General features: G+C 41.0%; 1 protein-coding gene across 1 annotated transcript in view; it reads left to right on the top strand.

Annotated features, from left to right (window-relative positions):
* The first annotated feature begins 542 nt into the window (after positions 1 to 542).
* The window catches only part of LOC136866659 (serpin B3), a 229936-nt gene continuing 202792 nt past the window's right edge, over positions 543 to 27686 (top strand). The window contains exon 1 of the mRNA XM_067143777.2: positions 543 to 791. Coding sequence (XP_066999878.2) covers positions 543 to 791 — 249 coding nt within the window. The remainder of the gene's footprint in view (positions 792 to 27686) is intronic.

Raw genomic sequence — 27686 nt, 5'->3', positions numbered from 1 at the left:
GAGCGCTAATGTGAGTCAATGCATTGTTTCACTTAACCACCACTACGAGCGCTCATGTGAGTCAATGCATTGTTTCACTTAACCACCACTACGAGCTCTAATGAGAGTCAATGTATTGTTTCACTTAAGCACCACTACGAGCGCTAATGAGAGTCAATGTATTGTTTCCCTTAAGCACCACTACGAGCGCTAATGTGAATCAATGCACAGTTTCACTTAATCCTTTATAACTATATTCGGCGTGGACACTTTTTAAAAAGTCAAAAATTTCGTGAGAGTATTGAACCAAGGAAAACATTGCAGAAATAATTATGTAAATAAATAATTTGGCTAGAATTTTAATAAAAAGGACAACGAGTAAAGAAACATGGGATTTTATGTTGTTTATCCGAAACTGCATTTAGGCCGAAGGTGATTTTCGAAATTTATTTTTAGTTTGATGGACATATCTAAGATTCACAATTAGAAATCTTTCCGGGCCCTTTAGCCTTTCAACTTTCGGAACAATTGAGGACATCGCTTAATTTTATGTTTTTCTTGGTATGAGGACCCCTATTTTGATAAGGATTGTTTTCAACATTAAAACAGCCCTTATAATTTTTCTAGATCGCCTTCCAAAGTCCAAGTTGTTGCTCGTTTCTAAAAGAACTGTCACTGTTGCAGTGGCGGCTCTCTCTCTGTCTGTGCTCACACATTCTCAACATGCTCCGCCCGTCCCACGAGTGGCCCAACCAGAGTCAGTGCAGGCTGTCGTCAGAGCTACCGGCCTCTTCTCTACAGCGCTCTATCGGGTAAGTTCTTACTGCTTTGTTCTTCAAGCAAGAACCTTACTGGCTCTTTATTACGGCACACCGCCACTGCTGAATCGCTAGAGGGACTTCAGGAAATAGCCTTACGTGCACAGTTGCCTACGACAAAGGTCGACAAGAAAATGCCACGGGAAAGAAATGTGGATTTTCATGGCACATTACAAGTAATGAATTTCATCTTGGTCCATGGTAGAATTATTATATATAACAAATTCCAACTTGTAAGTTTGAGAAGTTCCACCTTTCCACCATTTATAAATCTTAGATGTTTCGCTTTTCATAGAAAATAACTTCAGCCGTGGTCTTGATTTACGGTTAAAATATTCATAAAAACACAGGTTATACACATAAAATACAATTAACTACTAATATTTAAAAATCTTGTCCTTGACAAGATGAAAGGTCTAAGTATCTAAATGGTCTTTGCTTCTTTGTCACTATGTGACATCTGTTGATGTGAAAGATGTGTTATTAGTAAAATACTACTAGGAAATTTAGCGCAATATAAAGGGATCTTAAAGTTTCTTGATAAATAAATGAAACAGCATTGTATAGTTGGGGACAAAACATGACGACCTCAGTTCCTGGAAGCGAGCTGAAAGCCACACCCTGCTGAATTAACGAGCTCTAAGTGATCCTTGTTTGTTTTGGAGAGGCTGCCAAACCACTTTCTCCCTCATTCTCTGTACTATTTACCCTTTCTTCGTGTATAGTGCAGTAGCCGATTTGGCAACTCTGGCTTAGCAGTAGAGGTAGTAAATCCTATTAGTCGCTAATAGACACCGAGCTGCCGCTGGAAAGTAGTGGTGTGAGGCGAGGTCGTCATGATTTGTCGCCAACTATATAACTATTCACATTTTTAGACCTTCAACACTTGATGTAAATGGAAAGCGGGAATTTGCAAATCACGGCAGATGACAAAACAATAGGAAGTTCAAGTAGAAGAGACAAAGTACGGCAGGACGACTACGTGGTTATGTACGACAGTAAAGCGTAACTCTTTTTCAAACGTTTTTATTCCCTAAGTGCAATCACATGATAACGAAATGAACGACAAAAGCTGGTACTTGATATATTAAAGCATATTCTTTTTTCTTAACCCGTTGACCATTCAGGGTTGGTTTTCCTCTCGGATTCAACGAGAGATCCCACCTCTACAGAATGAAGGGCAGTGTCCTGGAGCGTGAGATATTTGGTTGAGAGTTAAACTGGGGAGGAGGACCAGCACCTCGCCCAGGTGGCTTCACTTGCTATTCTGAAGAGGGGTCTTGTGCAGGGTAGGCAGATTGGAAGGGATATATAAGGAAGAGGAAAGAGAGCGCCCCTGGCCTTACCTCATGTACTGCACCCGCTCAATCTCTGAATCCCACACTACAATTTATCCCAGGAGTGATCGGTTCATTAGTAAATGTCTAACAAATATCTATATTCAAACAAGGCGCCCTGGTAAACACAGGGATGAACGGGGGATGCACATTTAAGTAGGGTGAAGGGCTCATCCTTAGACACTCAACTGAAGGACTCCACAATAGGACTAGGAAATGACGGAATTGATTACCATGGACATGACTATCTACAATAAAAAGATAATGTAACTGTTTCATTTTGAAATTGCATCAAGGAGCAATTTATTCACGTAATCTGGCAAAATTGGATAATGATAAACTTTTAAATATTACACTTAACAAACCTGAGAAGGAAGCACAATTTGTATTTCACCATATTATGACGTTCACGTTGATGGTGGGAATGCATTTATATGAGGTCGAACAGCGACCCGTATGCTTGTACAGGTAAACTTCAATTGGCAGAAAACCTGATCCGTGTGGATCGAACCAATGACCCGTGTACTTAGACACGTAAACCTGAAACAATTTGAGGAAACGTGGGCACGAGCATGTTATCGTATTTTTTTTTTCTATTAGCTTTACGTCGCACCGACACAGATAGCTCTTATAGCAACGATGGGATAGGAAAGGACTAGGAATGAGAACGAAGTGGCCGTAGCTTTAATTAAGGTACAGCCACAGCATTTTCCTGGTGTGAAAATGGGAAACCACGGAAAACCATCTTCAGGGCTGCCGACAATGGGGTTCGAAACCACTATCTCCCGGATGCGAGCTCACAGCTGTGCGCTCCTAACTGCACGGCTAACCCGCCCGGTGTTATAGTATCACAAAGGGAAAAAACTGGACGGAAGGACCCTAGCCTAAATATCCAGATTCACGAGCATGCCAGTAACAGCTTGTCAAATTTAAGTTCAACTTAATATTTACTATTGTCAATGCGATAATAAAAGTATCGGAAGGTGATTCCAAAAATCTCATACAATCCTGACATTTACCATCGATGGTCTTATTCACAAAGTTATGAACCTAGGCATCCAAGAGTAGCCTCACTTGTTGGTCACAACCAACCAACCAACCAACCAACCAACCCGACTCACGGTGACTACTTTCTTCTTCTTCTGCTTATTATTATTATTATTATTATTATTATTATTATTATTATTATTATTATTATTATTATTATTATTATTGTTACGGAGTTCTCCGTGGTAGTTAGAGGTGAAAGAAGGTGCTGGGATGAACAGGTCTCAACCTACGAAATTAAAGTTAATTTAAAATTTCACCAAGGTTATATTTTCTTTTCGAGATCAAGAAATGACAAGTGTAACAAGAACCCAGTTGAATAGCAACAAAGTAAGAATGTACAATTACAGTTTATTAATGTATTTTGGGCTTCGAGTTCCAGAAACACAATCCCTGAGCAATGAGCCCAACTTTACTTATACATAAGGTTTAACAAAGGGGCAGAAAACCCCAATCATGCCCAGGAGCACTCGCTCCCTATTACTCAGAAAAGCCTGCTCGAGGCACACAGAAACCAAATTATAGAAAGAGCAACCCGCTCTCAAAGTTGAAGCCTATCAAAGGCCACACCAAACTCCACCTTCAAGCTGTCCTCCAAGCACATGAAAACAGGGGTAAAACTACCCAACCTACTGAGGCCTATTCAGTAAAGAAACAGGATAATTACATGGCCCCCAAAATACCAACTTGAGAGGAGGCGTTACAGCACTCCTAATACACTTCTTTAAAACCTATTTGGCACTAGGCCGCTTATGCAAGGGCTAATCCCATACTACGGAGGTGACACGATAGGAAAACTTGATTACATTATGAAACAAAGAAAAACGGTTGAGAAAACGTAGTCACCTCAAAACAATATGAGTGGGAACTCGAGAGGGTGAGGCACTCTCTATCCCAATTTGTAGTTAAAGAAACAGAATTAATCCCAAGAGTCTTTTACATTTTAAATATAGGTTACATGAGGAAAGTTTCGAACCTGCCCCGAAGGTTAAACTGCTGAGCTAGCAAGAAAATAAGTTATAAAACGGCCATTACCTGATGGTTGAACTGCTGCCCGAAGACAAGGCGCTTCCCGCCCCCTGCTATATAATCACACAAAGAAAGATGTTACAGAAGTGGCGAGGAGACCAGAAAATCAGCAGTTTATATACCCTCACGGAAGATTCGAGACGTTTCATGAATGATTACACCCGCCCACAAGCCTTTTATTGGACGACCAAAAGATCACATGTCAAAACTGGGGAAGAAAACCAGGATTGGTGGAAAATTAATTACAGAAATTTGCGATTGGCCAATTTCAAAACTGGCGGAAAGAAAGGATTAACATTGCCAACTTAAACAATGGCTGAAAGAAATTTAATAAAGAACAAACTTATAAATACTAAATTTCTTCAAAAAAAAAAAAAAAAAAGGTTCCTTCACTTCGCACTAGGGTGCACAATTGTAGTTCTTAAGAGGTGCCATCTAGAAGAGAATGTTCACACTTCTTACTACAGAGCAAACAAATACACATCGAAACTGACATAGTTCAGAACACTTCAAAATTTACCGTAGAGACAACTTCTGAGAACTCAGAGAATTAAAGTGGAAGTTAAAGTTCCGGCTTCCTCCAGTAGAGGAGTCTCAACTGGCGCAATGTTTGAATTAGCAGCGTGCAGGTGTACCGCCCGGTACAATTATTATGATCGTCAAAACAACAATATTACGATTCCTACTGGTATACATTATTATTATTATTAGCCCCTTCTCAATTCGTTTAATCTGTCATGATTCATCATTCTGCCTCAATCATGCGGAACTACCGACTTCTCTGATTTTTGGGGTCGTAATACTTCAAATAAATAACATGCAGCCTATCCTCCTCGTACGTACTATAACGGGGTGCGATCCCTGCACTCCCCGTAACTCAGCCTTAATATGCCTATTTCCCACGGGCTGATAATTCCATTTTCCAGTACCCGGATACTAACAATCTCTGTGTTTTTCGTAGATTCATTATAAATCTCATTGTAGCTTCACTATACAGTATATTTCATCGTAGTTTCCTCTTTAAGAACCCTGATGCGGACTTCTCTCTATCCTCATACATCAGAGTAATATTACTCAACTATCATTCAGAGTTCACGACTGATTATCGACGACGTAGTACGATCCATTTATTCATTAACTGCATGTTATTCCTAATTCCTCCCTTTACACTTGACTTGTCTTAGGTTAGTCTCCATGAATGATTGTCGGGGTGTAACTGTATATTCCCATAAATTTTAACAATCATGAATACGTAATTATTACGTGGTCCCAAACCACTATTAGTACAATATCTTTTAGACCATTATTTTTAATACATTAGGACCACGATTTAAACAATACGTTTGGACCATTATTTATCATTATAACCGGCGGCATAATTCCGCCTCATTAATTAACACCAATTTAATTAACACATCATTAGCAAACCAATCAGAAATTTTAGTATTTCATTAGTAACTCCTGGTTATTTGAGTATTTTATACATTTAAGGTTCAAAATTTAACACTGTTCACATTTTAATATCGAATTTTTCTTTCTTTCTTTCTTTCTTTCTTTCTTTCTTTCTTAATCTGCTAACCCTCCAGGGTTGGCTTTTCCCTCGGACTCAGCGAGGGATCCCACCTCTACTGTCTCAACTGCAGTGTCCTGGAGCTTGAGACACTGGGTCGGGGGATATAACTGAGGAGGATGACCAGTACCTCGCCCAGGCGGCCTCACCTGCTATGTTGAACAGGTGCCTTGTGGGGGGATGGGAAATTTGGAAGGGATAGACAAGGAAGAGGGAAGGAAGCGGCTGTGGCCTTAAGTTAGGTACCATCCCGGCATTGGCCTGGAGGAGAAGTGAGAAACCACGGAAAACCACTTCGAGGATGGCTGAGGTGGGAATCGAACCCACCTCTACTCAGTTGACCTCTCGAAGCTGAGTGGACTCCGTTCCAGCCCTCATATCACTTTTCAAATTTCGTGGCAGAGCAGAGAATCGAACCCGGGCCTCCGCGGGTGGCAGCTAATCACACCACTACACCACAGAGGCGGACATATCGTATTTTTAATCCCTATAATTTAATCCATTTATTACGCCGGGCAAAATCTCGCCATTTCGGTATTATTATTATTATCCAACCTTCCATGCGTAAACCACACATTTAAATCACTGACACTTTCATATCTCTGGATTTATCGCAACAACATGCCTAATTCCTAATACTAAAATATAAGATTTACCAAAGTGGTCGAGAAATTCACTTAAATACCTGTGTGAGCGTAACACTCTCCGAAACAAACCATAAACAAATTAATAAACCAAAAGGAAATTCATGTAAAACAAACAAGCATTAATTAAATGATTTAACCCATATTACATGTATGTACAGCAACAAACTTCAAATAACCCATATTTACAGTTAATCTAATTATGTCCCTCCTCATCTTAATTGAATCATGGAACCGAGAAACGGCCCATGTGTTACGTTAAGTAAGCATTATTAATCCATTATAATAATAATAATAATAATAATAATAATAATAATAATAATAATAATAATAATAATAATAATAATAATAATAATAATAATAATAATTTCGTGTGGCTATTTCTAGCCGAGTGCAGCCCTTGTAAGGCAGACCCTCCGATGAGGGTGGGCGGCATCTGCAATGTGTAGAGAACTACGTGTTAATGTGGTGGAGGATAGTGTTATGTGTGGTGTGTGAGTTGCAGGGATGTTGGGGACAGCACAAACACCCAGCCCCCGGGCCATTGGAATTAACCAATGAAGGTTAAAATCCCCGACCCGGCCGGGAATCGAACTCGGGACCCTCTGAACCGAAGGCCAGTACGCTGACCATTCAGCCAACGAGCCGGCTTAATTCCCCATTTTATCGCGATAACATTCCCACATGATTAATCAAAATATGGTACTCATCACTGTGTAGATTTCTTACTTTGGACGGACAAAGGGCTACAGGTCCCCATCCGTCTTACTCTGATATGGTGTAGGCCATCAGGAAACGTAGCTCAATCAAACCTATGCACTGAAAGATCACACACATCTTAAACTAAATATTATACAAGAGTATATATATATTCCGACCCCCATGTGCCTAAGACCATCTACACCTTCACCGACAGTTTATTCGTTCCTCCCCGGATTAGGAACTATTGATATTAGCGACGAAGTGTCGTACTATGCGACTCGACGCGCTTCACAAGTATCAAACACGGCACTCCCGGAAATCGTTGTCTAGGCAGTCTAGTGTTCGCTACGTTGACTCCACATGTGACGAAGTCTCACCGTCCGAAATATTAGAAGTGCAGGCTAGGCACATTGCTTTCTTACAAATGCTACCGGCATCTGCCGATAATTAGTACTATTTTCAATTACTTCCTACGTTACAAGAATCATATCAACCTGGACTGATCAATGTTTATATCATCAATATGAACTGAAAGTATTCGAGTTATAGAGGGTGAAGCGAAATTCGCGCACTCGGGCGTCGCAGCGCGACTCCTCACATGCCAGCAAGAAAAAAAATGTCTCTCACAAAAGATCGTTCTGCGAGTATATCCGGCAGAAAAAGAACGTTGAAGATTGGCAATCTGGCAACACCGTAACTAGATATAGGGTAACTACCTCTGTCAGCACGTTTTAGTCCTTCTGTACAGTTGGTGCAGTGGATAGAGTTTTGGGTTAGCAGGCAGGAGGTTGAGGGTTCGATCCTGGGTTGAGGCGCCTTTTTATTTGCTAATTTCCAACGGACATTACATACTGTAATACAGTAAGAGACCGTTTCTTAGGTCACATGTATCCTACATTTACAAAATTTAGTAACGCTGAACACGTTGTAACGCATCTAGTAGATGAAGTGGTGCGCATAAAATCAATGATATGACCAATGAAAACGAATGTTCGTCCATTTCTAGGATCGTAATATGTAAGTGCAAATGGTTTATAGGGAACCCGCTGCAGTCGCTGTTGACGATTAGGATGCCAGATACCATACCACCTGACTACATCTACGAAATAAAAAAACATACGCCTCAACACAGGATCGTCCCCTCGACCTCCTGCATGCTAACCCAAAACTCTATCCACTGCACGAACTTTACAGCACGAGGTGCTGACAGAGGTAGTTACCGTAGTTACCCTGTATGTGGCTACAGTGTTGCCAGATTGCTACTCTTCAACGCCCGGATATACTCACAGGACGAACATTTGTGAGAGACATTTTTTTATTGCTGGCACGTGAGGAGTCGCGCTTCGACTCCCGAGTGCGCGAATTTCGCTTCACCCTGTATACTGTAACTAGTTTAAGTTCGGCGCGGATAAATTTGCACTGAGTTGCAGAGGTTCCACCTTCAGCTCTGTTCACCTGCTGTGTGTCTCGTAGCTCCGATCCGTCTTATTTACATTATCCTGCCCTCTTCTTCTGGTTCATCAGAGGCCAACCCCGAGAGAGGAGGGGTGGTTTTCTTAAATGGGTATTTGGGGGCCGACATGGATGTTTAACTGTATACCACAGAACGGTCTGATAATGCAATCTCACACGTCGTAATCAATCATAGATTAATAAGATATAAATATATTTCCGTCTTCCACGTTTCGCGGGTTTCTTAGCGTCGCTATTGGCGTGGTGTAGCTCCGACCATTAGCATTCTAGCTGGGGTCAATTCTTAGCAATTTATACCTTAATTTATTTCATTTGTTGTCAACGATCGCAAGGAAGATGTTCTAAAATTCCCACATTTGAAGTTCTGAATATTTTATTTATTGTTAATTGGAAAGATAACCGGATTTCATATTTACAGATTCAAAGCTGGTACACCTGAAGAAGGTCCAGAAGTCACCAGAATTTTATCATTGGCCAGAAAGTAAAGCGGGTCCTTTAAATGTTCCCGTAGCCAACCTTACGAATATATCAATCAATCAATCAATCAATCAATCAATCAATCAATCAATCAATCAATCAATCAATCAATCAATCAATCAATCAATCAATCAATCAATCAATCAATCAATCAATCAATCAATCAATCAATCAATCAATCAATCAATCAATCAATCAATCAATCAATCAATCAATCAATCAATTACTACTGATCTGCATTTAGTGGCCGTAGTGTGCCCATAGTTTAGGAAAGATGTATTTCATCATTTCTCAGAACCTGTAGCGTTGTGCCATCTCGGCTTGTACAGGAATAAGGAGGAGAGCTGCTCGACTAAGTGGTATGTTCCGAGTTTTCAGCGGAGAGATGGCGTGGGATGACATTAGTAGACGAATAAGTTTGAGTGGCGTTTATAAAAGTAGGAAAGATCACAATATGAAGATAAAGTTGGAATTCAGGAGGACAAACTGGAGCAAATATTCATTTATAGGAAGGGGAGTTAGGGATTGGAATAACTTACCAAGGGTGATGTTCAATAAATTTCCAATTTCTTTGAAATCATTTAGGAAAAGGCTAGGAAAACAACAGACAGGAAATCTGCCACCTGGGCGACTGCCCTAAATGCAGATCGGTATTGATTGATTGATTGATTGATTGATAATAGTATCCTTTTCCTGTAGCAATTAGCGTTTTTGTTACTTCTCTCCACTTTCCACTCTCGTGACTAAGGGAGCGGCCACTTCGTGTGATTTCTACTGAGATAAACAGTTTAACTAGCCGGGCTTTTCGCAATGGAAATGTCAATTTCTACTGTACATATAATCTTCTGAATGTTCTTGCAGGTGTGGCACTATTTCACAAGTGAGCACCAGCTTCCCAATACGTATTTCAGTATTCCAATATCCTATCAATCCATATCAAATAATGATGAGATGGCCCATTCCACACGGGTAGAGTACCATGTCGGCATTTGCCTGGAGGAGAAATGGCAAACCATGGAAACCTACTTCCAGGATGGCTGAGGTGGGAATCGAATCCTCCTCTGCTCACTTGGACTCTCAAGGCTGAGTGGAGTCCGTTCCAGTCCTCACAGCAGTTTTCAAATTTCGTGACAGAGCCGGGAATCGAACCCGGGCCTCCGTGGGTGGCAGCTAATCACACTAACCATTGCACCACAGAGGCGGACATATTAAAGCATATACTGTATTTAAATTAAAATTATCATAATAACACCGAGCGAGTTGGCCGTGCGATTGTATGGTGTTAGGCATCACTTGGCAAGTTATTCTAATCCATAATTCCTATAAATGAATATTTGCCCCAATTTGTCCTCTTGAATTCCAATTTTGTTTCAATGTTATGACCTGTCCTACCTTCAAATGTTTCGTTCAAGCTTATTCGTCTACAAATGTCATTCCACGACATCTCTCGGAACGTACCGCTTAGTCGAGCAGCTCGTCTCCTTACTTCCTATTCCTTCCAGGCCAGAGCTCGCACCATTATGGTAACGCTAATATTTTATCGGAAATCACCAGAACAAATCGTACTGCTTTCCTTTGGATCTTTTGCAGTTCAAGTAATCCTTGTGAGGGTTCCTTACACTGGAAATTATACCCATTGGTCTTATCGACTACTTATACGCCGATACCTCTATGTCCTTACTACAACCGTATGAAGAACCTTTACTTACAATTGCACCCGTCCAGGGCTTCAGTGCACATTAATAATAAGAACATGCAAGTGCGTTAGACGAATGGAATATGCATGATGAGATCTTCGACGAACGACCCTAGAATCGAAGAATCAAAGTCCCATCACCCCTACTTCATATTAACCGCGACTATACTTTAGAGCAAATGGGCCAATGGAGCGACCTTCCATCATCAAAATGACGGTGACGACAGTCGTTGCCCTTTAGATGGGGTCAAGCCCGTGGTCTTCTTACAGCTGAATGCATGTTTTTAAATTCCTAAATAGAATCAAATAAATGAAATAAAAGCTGGGAGAAATTCTTCCATCGTCAAATCTGTTGAATCTATTACAACGATGATAATGTATTATTCTGTGCGTGAGTTTTATATCGTATTTTACCAGAAATGAACAATAAGTTAACGTCCCAAGAGTTGTGAAGCTTTGTGCTCCGGTCATTATCCTCAGACATCCGACCGTATATCTCCGAGGTCCATTCAGCTGGCACAACGGTACTCCGTGCTGTCCTCAACTCTTTTAAGGAAGGGTATCTCTCTTCCCTCAGCTGCCTCGACATGAAATTCGGCTTAATGCAGCCTATCATAGTACAACTCTGACATACTTTATTCCCATGTGGTTTTATTCAACCTTATTCCATCGTCATTGGTGTGGCATAATTCCTCACACTTTGCATAAATTATCTATGAACATTCACATCTCCATTTCGCTTCGAACTATCAATTGGCGACGTATGATCTGACCATCGTTCTCTTTTCGACTTTCCAAACACACACATATTTTTAGAAGAATCTATTCTTCTGGACATTTTTATAACATCTACATATTATATCTGCGGTCAAAAAAATAATATTTGCATTCGGTATTGTATCTTTAACTTCTAAAATACCCTGTCTTACGTCTGAAGTATAAAGTAATTTAGGCACTTTCTGAAGATACGTAACGTCTCATCTCATGATAATTGAAATTATTTAAATGAACACATCTCCCATTTATTTAATGCTTCACACACAAGAATTATCAATACTACAATCTTATAATTATCATGCATTAATATTACCAGGGGGTTAAACAAATTACTGGTTTCCATGCCAGTAAAAGAAATTACTACTAATTTAAGATAAGAAACCTTAATCCCTTTGAAATAGCTTGCGGTCATTATTTACAGTTTTACCTAATTAACATGCAAAATTTATTTATTTGTAGGAGGGGAATGACTTTCAAAATATAAGAAATTTTGAAATGTACTTATCTATTGTGATCATTCTTCTCCGGGATGGGCACATCCATATTGACTTAAACTATCATCTCGACGTTTTCGTTGTCGTGGAGTCTTCGGTTCATCCCTATGATGAAGTCCTCCATGTTGTAGATTTTGACCAGGGGTTGAATGGTCTTGAAAACACCTGCTGCACTAGGATGAAGGATAAGTAGACAACTCGTAGATTCTCCCCTCATAGTCGACGATCACCCGTTCAAATATGCAATGAGGAAACAAAATGACTATAGTTGCGTCAATTTTGTGATACGCGCTACAATCAAATATGGTTAGAATTACTCATTTACTTAAGTATGCCAACCCAGTAACGATAATGTTCTTCTGTTTCGTTACACTGATCCTCTTATTCGCATATACAGTTATTAACACTCAACTGTTATTGAAGTATCGCGTACACACACTAGCACTGTGACTTGATGTCAAGGATCTGAATTTTGCCTAGTTTACAACACTTCAACATGTAAGACAACTCACTCATCACGTTTATATGTTCGGCAGACGTTGTCCGTTTATTATTATTATTATTATTATTATTATTATTATTATTATTATTATTATTATTATTATTATTATTATTATTATTATTATTATTATTATTATTATTATTATTATTATTATTATTATTATTATTATACGTGAACCACTATTTTTCTTATTAAATTCCCCTTTCAACTATATAGTCGTAATTTTGACTACGTTTTTACAATATTTCACTTTATTTGACCAATTGTGCTTCACTTGCGTCACACACACATTTATTTACACATATAAAAGTTGCTGAGATACCACACAGCTCCCTGTAGGTAGATTATTCCTGCTTCACTCACTTCGGCGATTACAACATAGTACATAATATCGCAAATGTATAAACACTTCACAATCCGTGGCATATGAGTAATTAATATACTCAAACTAACAATCGACACGGTATTTCACTACTTATGTGGTACAAGCATAGCACTGCACTACAAATGAAAATTTTGCACAACTTCACTTGACCGTGCGAACAGCGACACGTCTGAATGGTCCGAGAACACAGTAGAGAATAGTTGGATATTCTTTAATGCAACTTCTTTTATGCTGAAGAGTGTTAAAATCGAGAGTGGGGGGTAAAGACGCCCACTTCTCGGATGTCGTTCCGCTAAAAACCGTTTGTCTAAATTGATTAGCATATCAAAAGATAGCACTGACCTTCTAATCCCACTGATCGAGTCTCATCCCTTTTGTATCATGGATTAGATCATAATCATCAAAGCGTCACCTAGCACTTTTCCGATAGTTGACATTACGCGTTGGAAAAATCCAACATAGGTTCGCCTGGCCAGACTTAAGACGTCTTCTCGTAATTCGCCGTACCCATACACATCGCGTAATTAATGATATGTTAAGTAAGAGGAATCCGTTTTGCTGTCATAATTAACTAGAAAATTATCTGATTCTGACGCGCTCTTACTTATAAATATTCATTGCGTATGTCAGGATTCACGTGATTAATATTATTATTCTCACTGTTGAAATTTTCGAAACAAGTGAACGTTTTTGCCTGGCATCACTGAATACACTAACAAATACTTAGGGAATTACGTTTCCTTAGGTTAACCCGACTTAATTAAGTACAGCCCACTGGCTGTCACGTGGTATTTACCTCTTCTTGCTCACTCCCACAAGAGAGAGAAACTCTCTAATAGCTGGCTAGCGTATGGCCTACTGTGGTCATTACGCGCAAAGCGGCCTTCGTCCATTGAAACAGTAGCGAGTCGTTCGTGTCCCGTATAGTGCTAGAATCTGCTAGTTATGCGACTAATCATCATAGAATGACGCGAAAAGCGGCATATTATTGTTACAATTGTTATTGTTACAGATCCCGGGGAAACCCCAGATAAGTCAGTTTTTCGTTTTTCTTAAATTGTGCAGTAACCCTCTATCATTTGAAATCAACAAAATATGTAATTTCGTTATATTATTGAAAAAAATAGCCACATTTTACTTCTAGAGTATTCAAGAATTCAAAACAGTCCCCGGAAAGAACCAAATAAGTCGAGTTATCTTGTTAATATTCTGATTATTGTTAATAAAAGTTTCTTCAACCAGGTAAATCGGTTTGTCTCATGAGTAATACATTTTCTGTTGTGCCTGTGGACGTGGATTTTATTATCTAGTAAAAGAATTATTGGCAGTGAATTTACACAGCTGTCTCTGTTAAAGAGAACTATTAAATCCTACTAGCTAACAGCAATCAAATGTGACTTACACGCTTTCGTTTTTACTGGCCCACAAAAGAAAATAAGTACATTTGACATAAATACTGACCAGCCAGCTGACACCATGCGGAATGAAATCACTGATCGTATACACCGGACAGCTGCTGTAACACTTGGCAAGACCAAAGCTTGGAAACGGTTCTTTGAGAAGCAGAGTTTGTGGTGGAACGAGGACGTTTAGCAAGCCATCAAAGCAAAGACAAAAGCTTATAAGACCTGGCAACAAGCAAGACTTAGCAAGGATCTCCAGCAGTATAAAACGCTCAGATCAGTTGCTAAACACGCAGTCGCTACTACAAAGAACTACTATTACCAATACATTTATACTAATATTTTAAAGAGGAAAAATTTGTTTGTTTGTAACGAATAGACTCAAAAACTACTGAACCGATTTGAAAAATTATATCACCTATAGAAAGCTACATTTCAATGAGTAACATGGGCTGTATTTTATTTACAAAACAATTCGAAATAGGGGGGACGGGGGGGGGGGATATAAAAATAATAGGCTAATACAGGCAAAATATCGAATTTGTCGTATAAGGACGAAACAAAGCTCAATTTAATCCTCTTGGCGCAAAGAACAAAACTCGGTAAGCCCTACGGGCCCGAGAACCATGTTTTAAAGTGTTGGAACCACACTACCCCTGCTCTAGGAATCGGATAAAGAAACGAACGGCCGTAACCATGGCAGCGTCAGCTCCAGGATTCTACAGCAGCTAGATTATGCATGTACGTTTGGGCATAGCTGCCAGCCAAAATTGATACACATATGACTTACTATCTGGAAAAAATAAACTATTGGGTAAGACGCTCATAGCACTCCTTTGGGCGGGGGATGGATAGGGAGTGAAGTATAAAAATAATAGCCCCGAGATCTTCGTAGTACAGCGACCAGCAGTTGCCGACGGGCCTCCATTTTCACGTACTGGCTTAGGTTTCAGTATTTTGCGGAGTCTGTTACCTATAGTTTAAACTATTTTCTATCAAATCATGGAGTAGTAGTATCACTGATGTTATTAGTGCCGATATTTTGGTCCACTTCTACGATCATTTTACCATGAAAACAGCCTATATACTGTACACAATTGTTAAGATGGTGCGCCCATGACTTGAATAAATTTCTCAACAATTATACTCAGATTCATTATAATTATGATGTGCGATATGAGTGACAAACCCTGAGAATTATAATTCTCGATAATTATAGTAGTTTCTATGCATCGCGTATTTGTTTGATCACTTGTAATAGTTACGAAATGTCGGATCAAACAAATACATTCAATAATATTTATATTTGTGGTCCTATCTAGCGGAAGTATACTTACACTAAAGCTCCAGCTTTGTGAAGGGAGCATGTATATCTAGGTGGGAATGACGGAAAATCATGGTAGCAAAAGGTCTTAGAGGTCGACGCTAATTAAGAACTAATATTTAGAGGCCCCCATGAAGAAAAGAAGAAGAAGATACTTACACTATAATTCCAAACATGACAAATAATTTCTACGTACTTAAGTAAATACACCAGTGATATAAATATCTAAAGAAGTCAGTCACACCAGTTTCTGATAACCCGTACGAAGAACGGGTACTTCTGCTAGTTTATAATAAGTTGGATACATCAGATGGAGCAAACAAGAATTATCGCCTCACCAAATCCCGTTATAGAGTGACCCAAGACGTTGGTCATCTCATGCAAATCAAAAAAACAATTTTGAAACCCTACGTGACCAGACCGCCATCATTCACAGGTGGAGGGATTATTTCAAGGGTTCGAGTAATGAGAAATTTCCCCATCCACCAATAATATGCGGATGCCCAATTTATGGACCTATCCCAGAACCGAACTTTGCACCAACGTGGGACTAATCGCTAGGGATGAAGAATAACATAGGACGATAATTTTCATTCACGATCCAAGGCAGTTATTTTATTCAGTTTTTGAAACAAACAAATCCCAAACAAAACCATTCTTTAAAAGGTGCTTCATACAACGCGGAATGGTTTGACACCATTTTGTGAGTCGTTGATTTCGTATTGCTTAAAAACGAAAAAATATCCCCCCCCCCCCCATAGAACTTTGGTTTTTTGACTTATGTTGTTATTCCCTTGGATGAGTCCATCAACGTAATAATTACTAGATTCTAGGTTTTTTATTCAGTATTAGGTTTGAATGCAAACTTACTGAATCTCATTCCACGTTAAGTATTGCTCTTACAAGGAGTGAACCCACCCCCTTTGAGACATCCCCAATTCCTCGCGATTAAGGGATATTGTACTGTACTTTGTAATGTATTATGAAAGAGAGATAAAACGGATGAGGCATTTTCGCCCGTGAGTTATTAAAATAACTATATAACATTTTCTTCTTCATAAATATATTCATAGGGAGGAAGCGCAATGACAGGAACAGCCATCGCTTTCCTTCACTTTCCTCCTCCTGTGTTGCTGTGGTAAAGCATCATGTAGTTCCTCTCTGATCCTCCGCCAGCTCAGTTCTGAAGTGAAGTCATCTAGAGTATTTGTTTGTTGCGTTGGCATTTAGGCTTTAAATCAGTGCGTACTTGTCTTGTGTTGAGTGAGAGTTGGTTGTATATTGTTTAGTATTTGTGTGTATTCTATTATTTTCGTAGGGGATGCCTGGCCGAGGCGGTAAAGGCGTGCTCGGTTCGAATCCACGCCAGGAAGTCGTAAAATTTAAGAAACGAGATTTCCACTTCCAGAGGTGCATATGGCCCTGAGGTTCACTCAGCCTACACCAAAAATGAGTACCAGGTTAATTCCTGGGGACAAAGGCGGCCGAGCGTAGAGCTAACCACTCTACCCGATCACGTGCCACGGTTAACAATGATGGAAGCCTTTACCTTCCACTCCTCCAAGGGCCTTCATGGCCTGTACGGAGGTGACTTTGTCTTTGTCTATTATTTTCGTACTGTACTGTTACTAAAGATTTTAGTGTTGTGGTGTGCTGCTATACGTCATGGCATAACTTGTACCGATAACAAACATTTTCCGTGTGTTTTATTTGTGCTAGTTTTGTTATTTAGCTGTTTTTTCTTAAGCGCATTTTAATTTTACCACTTTTTTCACGACCGCATTTAATTTTTACTATTGCTTTTGTGAGAAATACGACAGCACAGTAGTACCGAGTGCTACATGGGAAAATTTATTAAATGCAGTTAAATGCATCCCTCACCCCTCGAGCCCGTAAGAAAGTTATATTTCTATCCTCCCCCCCCCCCATTTGCCTTATACCTCCATGTTGAGTTTTTTAATGTGCCATAGTTTACCTCTGAAAATGAAATGACGTATGGCTTTTAGTGCCGGGAGTATCCAAGGACAAGTTCGTCTCGCCAGGGGCAGGTCTTCTGACTTGACACCCGGAGGCAACCTGCGCGTCGTGATGAGGATGAAATGATGATGAAGACGACACATACACCCAGCCGCCGTGCCAGCGAAATTAACCATTGATTATTAAAATTCCCGACTCTGTCGGGAATCGAACCCGGGATCCCTGTGACCAAAGGCCAGCACGCTAACCATTTAGCTATGGAGCCGGACAGTTTACCTCTGATTCTGTACAAACCAAAAATAGCCTATGAAAACCTCCTGTTCGCTTTAGTTCATAAAAATAATTTGAAGTTTAGTTTCTTCGGATTTTTATTTTGAACATAAATACCGTATTCCACAAATGTATGTGCCGCCGTTTACCCGTGATGGTGTTGAGCAGAGCCGTTCGATATGGTAACCCTGTTGTCAGAGCAATACTGTTTTCTTAACATGGAATGAACTATAGTAAACTCCAGCCTCCGGAATGGTTATGCACCGAATTTTGCATAAACATTAGGGGTTCGTCCAGAGAACCTCTAGAATTTATGTTATTCTCTATACATTATGGAAGTGCGGCAAGTCAACACCTCCTAATAACCATATTAGTTTGCATTCTAACCTGTTACTACGTAAACATCCGGAATCTATTAATTACGACTGAGAGGACTTTTCCTCTTGGTGAAGCTTACATCTGACTTTTCAGCTCATTTACCATCATACCATTGTCTGCTGCCTATCTCACAACTTTGTCGAGGTTTTTTTACTCGTTCACAATCCTGTGACTTACTACTCTTTGTTACCATTCACCTGGATTATTGCTGCTATACGTCCTGTGTGTTCCGTGTGTAGTATCACCTGTGGTTTCCACAAGGTCGCATTCGGAGCAACACAAAGGCGACACATTGTCGATTAGCGAAAAGTGAGATACCCTTAAGAAACTGGAACGAGGTAAAAAACGGAATGATTTCCCGAACCAATATAGTGTCTGATTTACAATAATCCGGGAGATAGTAGGTTCGTATCCCACTATCGGCAGCCCTGAAGGTGGTTTTCCGTGGTTTCCCATTTTCACACCAGGCAAATGCTGGGGCTGTACCTTAATTAAGGCCACGGCCGCTTCCTTCCAGCTTCTAGGCCTTTCCTATCCCATCGTCGCCATAAGACCTATCTGTGTCGGTGCGACGTAAAGCCCGTAGCAAAAAAAAAAAAATTACAATAATCGACGACATTGAAAATAACCGGTCGAAAGTGGACACTTCCACATAAACTACTGCGTATGGAACTGGTGACCGGCAGACTACGGAAATGGATGATAGCCCTAAAGTTGATGAAGCACTCTATTCATGGTTTCTTCAGTAATATGTGCAGTATTTTCCCGTCTAAAACCACCCTCAAAATCCAAATTATCTGGCACCCTTTTGGCCCTAAGAAGGCTGGATTGCTGAGGCTGTATTGCAGTAATAATAATAATAATTATTATAGACTAATAGACAACAGACTAACTAAACGAATCTTCTAGTACATTTGGGAAAGGAAATCAACTACCACCTGGATTCAAGAAGTCAAGAAAGACATGGAAAGGAACAACATACGAAAAGAAGAATTATTGAAAAGAAAGATTTTTTAGGAAGAAAGTCTTACAAGTCCGCCTCTGTGGTGTAGTGGTTAGCGTGATTAGCTGCCACCCCCGGAGGTCCGGGTTCGATTCCCGCCTCTGCCACGAAAATTTGAAAAGTGGTACGAGGGCTGGAACGGGATCCACTCAGCCTCGGGAGGTCAACTGAGTAGAGGTGGGTTCGATTCCCACCTCAGCCATCCTGGAAGTGGTTTTCCGTGGTTTCCCACTTCTCCTCCAAGCGAATGCCGGGATGGTACCTAATTTAAGGCCACGGCCGCTTCCTTCCCTCTTCCTTGTCTATCCCTTCCAATCTTCCCATCCCTCCACAAGGCCCCTGTTCAGCATAGCAGGTTTGGCCGCCTGGGCGAGGTACTGGTCATTCTCCCCAGTTGTATCCCCCGACCAAGAGTCTGAAGCTCCAGGACACCGCCCTTGAGGCAGTAGAGGTGGGATCCCTCGCTGAGTTCGAGGGAAAAGCCGAACCTGGAGCGTAAATAGATGATGATGATGATGATGAAGTCTTACAAATGGAAGGATTCCACGGGAGGAAAGGAAAGAAAACAGGCACAAAGTGGACTGTAGACAGGAAAAGGAAGCACAGTGAAACAATGAAAGAATACTGGAAGAAAAGGAAAGAACTAAGGAGAAAGAATTGAAATTGTAACGTGGTCCTTAGAAGTCCGGAACGCAATAATAATAATAATAATAATAATAATAATAATAATAATGAAATGAAATGAAATGCCGTGTGGCCTCCGGAGAGGCCTGGTGCAAGTCTTTTGATTTGACTCCCGTAGTCGACCTGCAGGTCCCGTGCTAGGGGAATTATCCAATTATGGTTAAAATTCCCGTCCCTGCTGGGAATCGAACCTGGGAACCGTCTGACTAAAGGCCAGCACGCTGACCACTTAGCCACGGAGCCAGAAATAATAATAATAATAATAATAATAATAATAATAATAATAATAATAATAATCATAATAATAATATGGCCACCGCTAGCGTGTCCACGCAATCAAATGAAATTATGAAGTAATGGAGACTGCCTGCAAATCAATTTTGACTTTCCTTTTTACTCCTTGAGATAGCGGTCCCTGTATAGAAAACCAAGAATAACGATCGAGATGATTCATTGCCCTGACCACGCGTTGTCTCATAATCAACAGACCTTCGCGCTGAGCAGAGGTGCATTCGTTGGACAAAGCCCATCAGGGCTGTAGCTCCATGGAGGTTGGCTCGGTTTTATATGTTGGGTGATCGATTGCTGGATTTTAATTTTTTCGAGTAAACATCAAACGCTCGAGATCTTTCACGTAGCAACATCGTACGACAAGGAGTGCCATATGGATCTTTTCCCACCCTTCAAAACTCCGACTATCTCTGCCGGGTTCGAATCCAGATTCTTTCTTTTTTTCGCTAGTTGTTTTACGTCGCACCGACACAGATAGGTCTTATGGCGACGATGGGATAGAGAAGGGCTAGGAGTGGGAAGGAAGCGGCCGTGGCCTTAATTAAGGTACAGCCCCAGCATTTGCCTGGTGTGAAAATGGGAAACCACGGAAAACCATTTTCAGGGCTGCCGACAGTGGGGTTCGAACCTACTATCTCCCGAATACTGGACTCTGGCCGCACTTAAGCGACTGCAGCTATCGAGCTCGGTAATCCAGATTCTTGGGATCCGGGAGTTAAAACTCTACCACTGATCTCTGGATAACTGTTTAACAGGCTGCCCTTTGGTCAAAGGGTCTTGGGATCAACTTCCACTCGCATTGGGATTTTTCCCTTCATTGCTTATTTCCTCGTTCCCGGGGACTGGGTGTTTGTGCTGTCTTCAACATTAGATTTCAACCTATACTGAATAAGTTCCCCAACAAAACACATGTACCCACACGAATATCTTTAATAAATGTTTAATGAGAGAATACATTTATGTTACCAAGTTTCGAGGGTTTTGGGGCAACAGTGACAAGTTTATGTTCGACGTTCAGCATCGAAAAAAATGCACCCTACTGTGTAACACCTACAGAGAAACATGTGGGGGCTCTGTGATGGTTTGGAGTCATTTCACATTCAGTGGAGTTGGTAGACTGCACCGAATTCAAGGAACGCTGGACAAAAACGGCTACCATTCCATCCTATCTCGTTATGCTCTTCTCTCTGGCGAGGAACGTGGGCTTGTCCTCCAACAAGACAATGTCCCCAGACACACGTTTCGCTATTGCATGAATTAACTGAAAAACAAACAAAATTCCGGGAATTGTTATTAATGGAATGCCCCCCGCCCCCACCTCCTTCCCTGAGCTGCTGTGAGAGTAAATGTGTTCATATTGTCTATTTCTTGCTCAGATGTAATATAAAAACGTAGTTTTATTGTAAAATAGTAGTTTTCTTTCTTTCTTAATCTGTTTAACATCCAGGGTCGGTTTTTCCCTCGGACTCAGCGAGGGATCCCACCTCTACCGCCTCAAGGGCAGTGTCCTGGAGCTTCAGACTCTGGGTCGGGTGATACAACTAGGGAGAATGACCAGTAACTCGCCCAGGCGGCCTCGCCTGCTAATCTGAACAAGGGCCTTGGTGGGGGATGGGAAAAATACTAGTTTTAGAATATATATTTGTCAATTCATTGCACAGATATGTTGTTTCCTTTTATTCACAGTCCATTCTTTAACTTTTCAATGCTTGTTCGGAAACTTTTGGCCGGCAGTGTAGATAGGTCTCCATCCTGATAGACGCACAGGTCACCTAGTGGGGGTTAACACCTAAGACATACTCCAGGACACACTGAGCCGTATCCTGCCGGCCCACAATAATAATTGGAATATTATTTGACCAAATATGTGAAATTTATTCATAAAAGTTACAGTCTAACATGTTAAAGCATCGTACCCCAAGATAGTTGATACCGGATGTTGAGCAAGACAGTAAGTCGCTGGATATTGCTTCATATTTCCGTATGACCGTAAGAAAGGATAGCGTATCCAAGCGCTGGCAAGGATCGACACGTGTATTAGATGCTGACCAAGCAAGATATTTCAGCCAATGGGAACTTAAGGATTTGGCAAACCTGGAGGCTACACCGCGCCAAATCTTAATTCTAGGATGACCAACGTGCTCTGTGGATAAAGTCAGTTTCTGTAGGTAATCGGTTTTCCACAGTTTCAGAAGTCAGATATATTTGGAAATGTATTATAAAAATTGGTGGAAGAGATTTGCTAGTGTTTGAGCTGTGTCTTGTAAGTATATTACAATAAGTATTGTGTCATCAGATATGACGAACTCTCTGATTGGTGGTTGGTTCAGACACCCGGGAACCCCAGTATTATTGGCGTCACCGAAGCCTCCTCAGTAACCCTTAGCTCTGGAGAGCGTCAGTCTGTGGTAAAGATTTGAACAGTGCGGATGCATTAACTCTGTGACTAGTGATCGTGATTAACGTGGTGTTATTCCAGTAATAGTAACTGGTTCTCATTGATACTTTAAATTGTGCAGTCGCAATATTTACTGTACTTGAGTAAATGAAATAGTATAATTTTGGCAGAGTTTACTTTCAATTGATAAAGACGGTGTTCAGTGACCGCTGAGTAACAAGTGTCGTAGAAACGTGCTATTGTTTCACTATTTCGCGACGGGCGCGTATTCGCGTGGAACTTCCGTATCGAACCGTGGGCTGCTTTTTAAACTGTATTTTTACCCTTTAAGTGAAGTGTGTAATATATATGTGAATCAGTGTGTTTAGCTGATCTGGTAAAGAGAAGGGTATTTCGGCTCGCAGCATTAAGCAGCGAAGAGATTATCAACTATAGTCTTCTGTGTTCCAGTGGATTATTTTCCAGCAAGATGATGGATACACCTGTAGATGAAGGAAGTGCATTCACACATGTTAATGCTGTGATTGACATGGAGTAGATCCCTAAATCAGTGGGGATGTAAGCTGCTATCCTGGTTTCCCGAGAGTCGTGTAAATACAGTAAGACGCATGTATTATTTATGGCATGATATGTAAGTTATGTTAAGGTACTAGGGCAGTGTAGATAGAATTTTTATTTTCATGTAGAGTAAGCCTGACGGCATGTATTTGTTTAATTTTGTTACTATGATAGATTCGGATACGAGAATAATGCATGTTTATTTTATTTTCATTTTGCTTTAGGAGTACATGTTTGGGAAAATGAGGGATTGAGAGGATCAGTTGTCGTTTGTTTGTGTATATTACTTAGCTTAGGATATTCCGAGTTTTCCTTATATATATGCTAGAAGGGCTAGATCGACAGGTTCATTTTTATATTACGTCAAACACGTATCAATTTATTTTATTTCGGTTATTCAGAGAGACAGGTATAGCTATTTTGCATGATGCATGGTTTTACAGAAGCTGCCAGAAGGAGCTGCAGAACGTCGTTGTTAAAATAAGATCTTTGAAGTTAAGTTGGATTCTGTTTGCCTGATGGTCTGCCAAGGACTCGAACTGCGTCTCATTATGTGGAAAGGCCAGTGGGATTCATGAGAATTAATGAGATAATAAATGCATGCTGAATTATAATGTATTGGTGCAGGCTGAATGTATGCCTGATAAGATAAAGAGTATTGTGCAGATATGTGTGCCTGCCTAGTGTCTTCTGAGTATATTGTGATCAGAATGGACAGTGTTAATTCCAGACTATTGAGTCTGATGTTGTTAAATGGCCCAAGCATGCTAAGAAGGAGTGAATATGCGTGAGTTTCCGTGTAGCTGATGAAAGGCGTTATCTCATGGCAAGCTGATTCCGGCCTGTGTTTATCTGTATGTGCGAAGGAGACAGTATTTCCTTGTGGCGTGCTCGGGAGACAAAATCCAATCTTTAGCATAGTGGAGTTCAACATTTCTTTACAGCTCGTAATCTACCCGGAAGTACATGACGGATGACCGCGCTGTTGAGCGCTCAAACGCAGCAGAAGGAGGCAATGTTGCCCATTGCTTTCTTCATGATATCAAAGGTGATTTATATGTTTTTCCCTTACAGGATGATGTTTTACATTATTATTTGTGATTGTATACCTTGTCTCGTTGTTTTTAAAGGGAACAGCCCGAGTGCTGAAATATTGTTGGTTTATCTAGTTCTGTCTAGATCTTTTGCAGCGAACCGGGATTCACGTTAGAAGCAGTGTAGTATTTAAGACTTTATTCGATATCCGATGTATATATATGTTTAGTTCGATTATTTGAATTGTTGTAAATATAGTGTAGGATTTGCCCCTAGTATTTTGCATAAATTACATAGTGTCCATTGCGTCTTAATTATTTTTCTTTTCGTCGTAATTTTTCTGTATAATGTAACTTTTATTTAATTGTAATTTCGGCGACTCTCGGGATTAGCTTAACTTTGAAACCGTATCGTTGGGATGCGATAGTGTGAAACTCCATACGGAAATACCACATGGCAGTATTAGCGTACACTTGTTGCCATACAATATGAAAATTGGACTATAAGAAAAAACTCAGTCTTGATTTATATAGATGTTCTTTGTTGAACTTGTTTCTTTAATGTCAAATTTGTATAATCATTCAATTAACGTTTCTAATTTCGACTTATTTCAATACTTTGAGTTCATTTTTTTACAAATCATTATTTTTCTTGATTCAATTATTTTTATGTGATTTGATCGGGGATATTTATTAATAAATCCATCTTACCCCCTATGATTGTTTCTCATTCGTGTTATACCTCCATTTCCTGTCATTGATTGCTATTTTAGTGTAGAACTTCGACTTTTATCCTGACCCAATCGACAACCAACCCACACTCTGCCCAACCCTGAGTTAGTCGGATGTTCATACAGGAATGGAGGCATCGTCCTAGCGGGTATTTACCCCTGGGTATGGTACAACACGGTTTAAAAGAAACTAGAGAATGGTTGTGAAAACATGGAATCTTGCGATTCTCTTTTTCCAGTCTATGCTTAGGTGGTGATGGTGGTTCTTGTTTTAAGAGGAAGAACAATTGGCCAACCATACTCCCTTAACACTAATCAGAGGAAAAATGGAGAGGTCCCACATGAAAAGGTCATGAAAATGACCTCGAAAACCAAGTATCGTAAAGGTTGGAAGAGAACAATTGTTAACCCACGAGGGTCATATAGGAAAGATGAAACTGAGGAGCCCGACACAATTATGTGGAAGCAATGCCAGAATCAGCTAGAGATACTGTGGTCAACAACGGGTACTCTCGAGATGAAAGATCCTGTGTGTTTCCCTTTGAGCCCCCTCTTACGGCAGGCAGGGGATACTCTGAAAGTATATAGCAGGTGACCCTCCAGTGCCGTACTTTCTACATATAAGTGTCCCGCAAGCAGTAATGACGAACGGGATGCCTAGTCGCTGGTTTACAAAGAAATGCTGCAACGTGCTATATTTCGGATGTGAAACAAAAAGCAGTCATTTTACAACACACGTTACATAACAGGGTGCATTTGTAAACAAGACAAAGATGCAGAAAATAAGTCATTAATCTATTCACGTAGAGCTGCCGTGGCTCAGGCGCCAGCCTCTTACCACTGGGATCCGTGGTTCAAATCCCGGTCACTCAATGTGAGATTTGTGCTGGACAAAGCGGAGGCAGGACACTTTTTCTCCGAGTACTCCGGTTTCCCTGTCATCCTTCACTCCAACAACACTGTCCAATATAATTTCATTTCATCTGCCAGTCATTAATTATTGCCCCAGAGGGGTGCGACAGGCTTCGGCAGCCGGCACGATTCCTATCCCCGCCGCTAGATGGGAAATTCATTCATTCCATTCCTGACCCAGTCGAATGACTGGTAACAGGCTGCGGATTTTAATGTTCAATCTATACACGTACCGCCCCCGCGGTGAAGGAGTAGCGGGTCTCTCTCTGACCCGGAGGCTCCAGGTTCCATTCTAGGCCAGGGCAGTGATTTTTGCTTGGATCTGAGGACTGGTTCGTGGTCCACACAGTTTACGTGATTACAATTGAGGAGCTCTCTGACGGTGTGATAGGGGCACCGGTCCAGAAAGCCAAGAATTAGGGCTGGGAGGATTCGTCGTGCTGACCGCACGACAAATTGCAATCTGCAGCCCATCGGGCTGAGCAGCGGTCGCTTGGTAGGCCATGGCCCTGTTGCTACATGGGGCTTGGATTTGGGCCTATAAACGTACAACCATTCCAAGTTGCTTGTAGCTCATGTGGAATGTGCCTTGAACGATCCATTAGCTCTAAATTGTAATTCTCTTCGGTGAAATACGTTTATGGAAGGCAGGCGGCTATTTGGAAACGCCTGCACAAACCATTTGTGAGCTTCGGATGCATTCGACCAGATTCTGCAAAGACTAAAATTATGTCTGTGTTTTTGTCTTTGCTGATCACACCAGCCATTGTCGATATGTTGACAGCAACAGTAGTGCTTTCTTTCTTTCTTAATCTGTTTACCCTCCAGGGTTGATTTTCCTCTCGGACTCAGCGACGGATCCCACCTCTACCGCCTCAAAGGCAGTGTCCTGGAGAACCAGACATTGGGTCGAGTATACAAGTGGGGAGGGGAACCAGTACCTCGCCCAGGCAGCCTCACCTGCTATGCTGAACAGGGGCCTTGGTGGGGGATGGGAAGTTTGGAAGGGATAGACAAGGAAGAGGGAAGGAAGCAGCCGTGGCCTTAAGTTAGGTACCATCCCGGCATTTGCCTGGAGGTGAAGTGAGAAACCACGGAAAACCACTTCCAGGATGGCTGAGGAGGGAATCGAACGCACCTCTATTCAGTTGACCTCCCGAGGCTGAGTGGACCCCGTTCCAGCCTTCATACCACTTTTCAAATTTCATGGCAGAGCCGGGAATTGAAACGGGGGTGGCAGCTAATCACACTAACCACTACATCACAGAGGCGGACAACTGTAGTGCTACTGTACAGCCTACTAAAGGGGTTACATTTGGCGGGTAGGGCTGAGGAACATGCACCAAGCGGCCGTCCGGTTGTTATTTCTTAACATTTTGACGTAAATAACCTACAGGTAGTTAATACCCCTCTGAAAATCAGTTATTAGGCATCCCATTCATCACTAGTGCATGCCGTACACTTATAAGTAGAAAGTGCGGTGCTGGCGTGCAACTTTTTTTTTTTTTTTGTTACTGAACATTGCACTGACACACCGAAGGATGAAAGGATGTGAAAGGACTGGAATTGGAAAGGTAGCGGACATGGCCTTAATCGAGGTACAGCCGGGCTGAGTGGCTCAGACGTTTGAGGTGCTGGCCCCAACTTGGCAAGTTCGATCCTGGCTCAGTCTTTTGGTATTTGAAGGTACTCAAATACAGTACAAGGGCGTACTATATTGTTTTACCTTTGTTTTTTCTACATTACATTACATATCAGTTGTTACGTCCACCTTCTCAACATAATCTCCTTGT

This window comes from Anabrus simplex, chromosome 3 (assembly GCF_040414725.1).
Source record: "Anabrus simplex isolate iqAnaSimp1 chromosome 3, ASM4041472v1, whole genome shotgun sequence".
Classification (NCBI taxonomy): Eukaryota; Metazoa; Arthropoda; class Insecta; order Orthoptera; family Tettigoniidae; genus Anabrus; species Anabrus simplex.
This window is presented reverse-complemented; position numbering and strand designations above follow the sequence as displayed.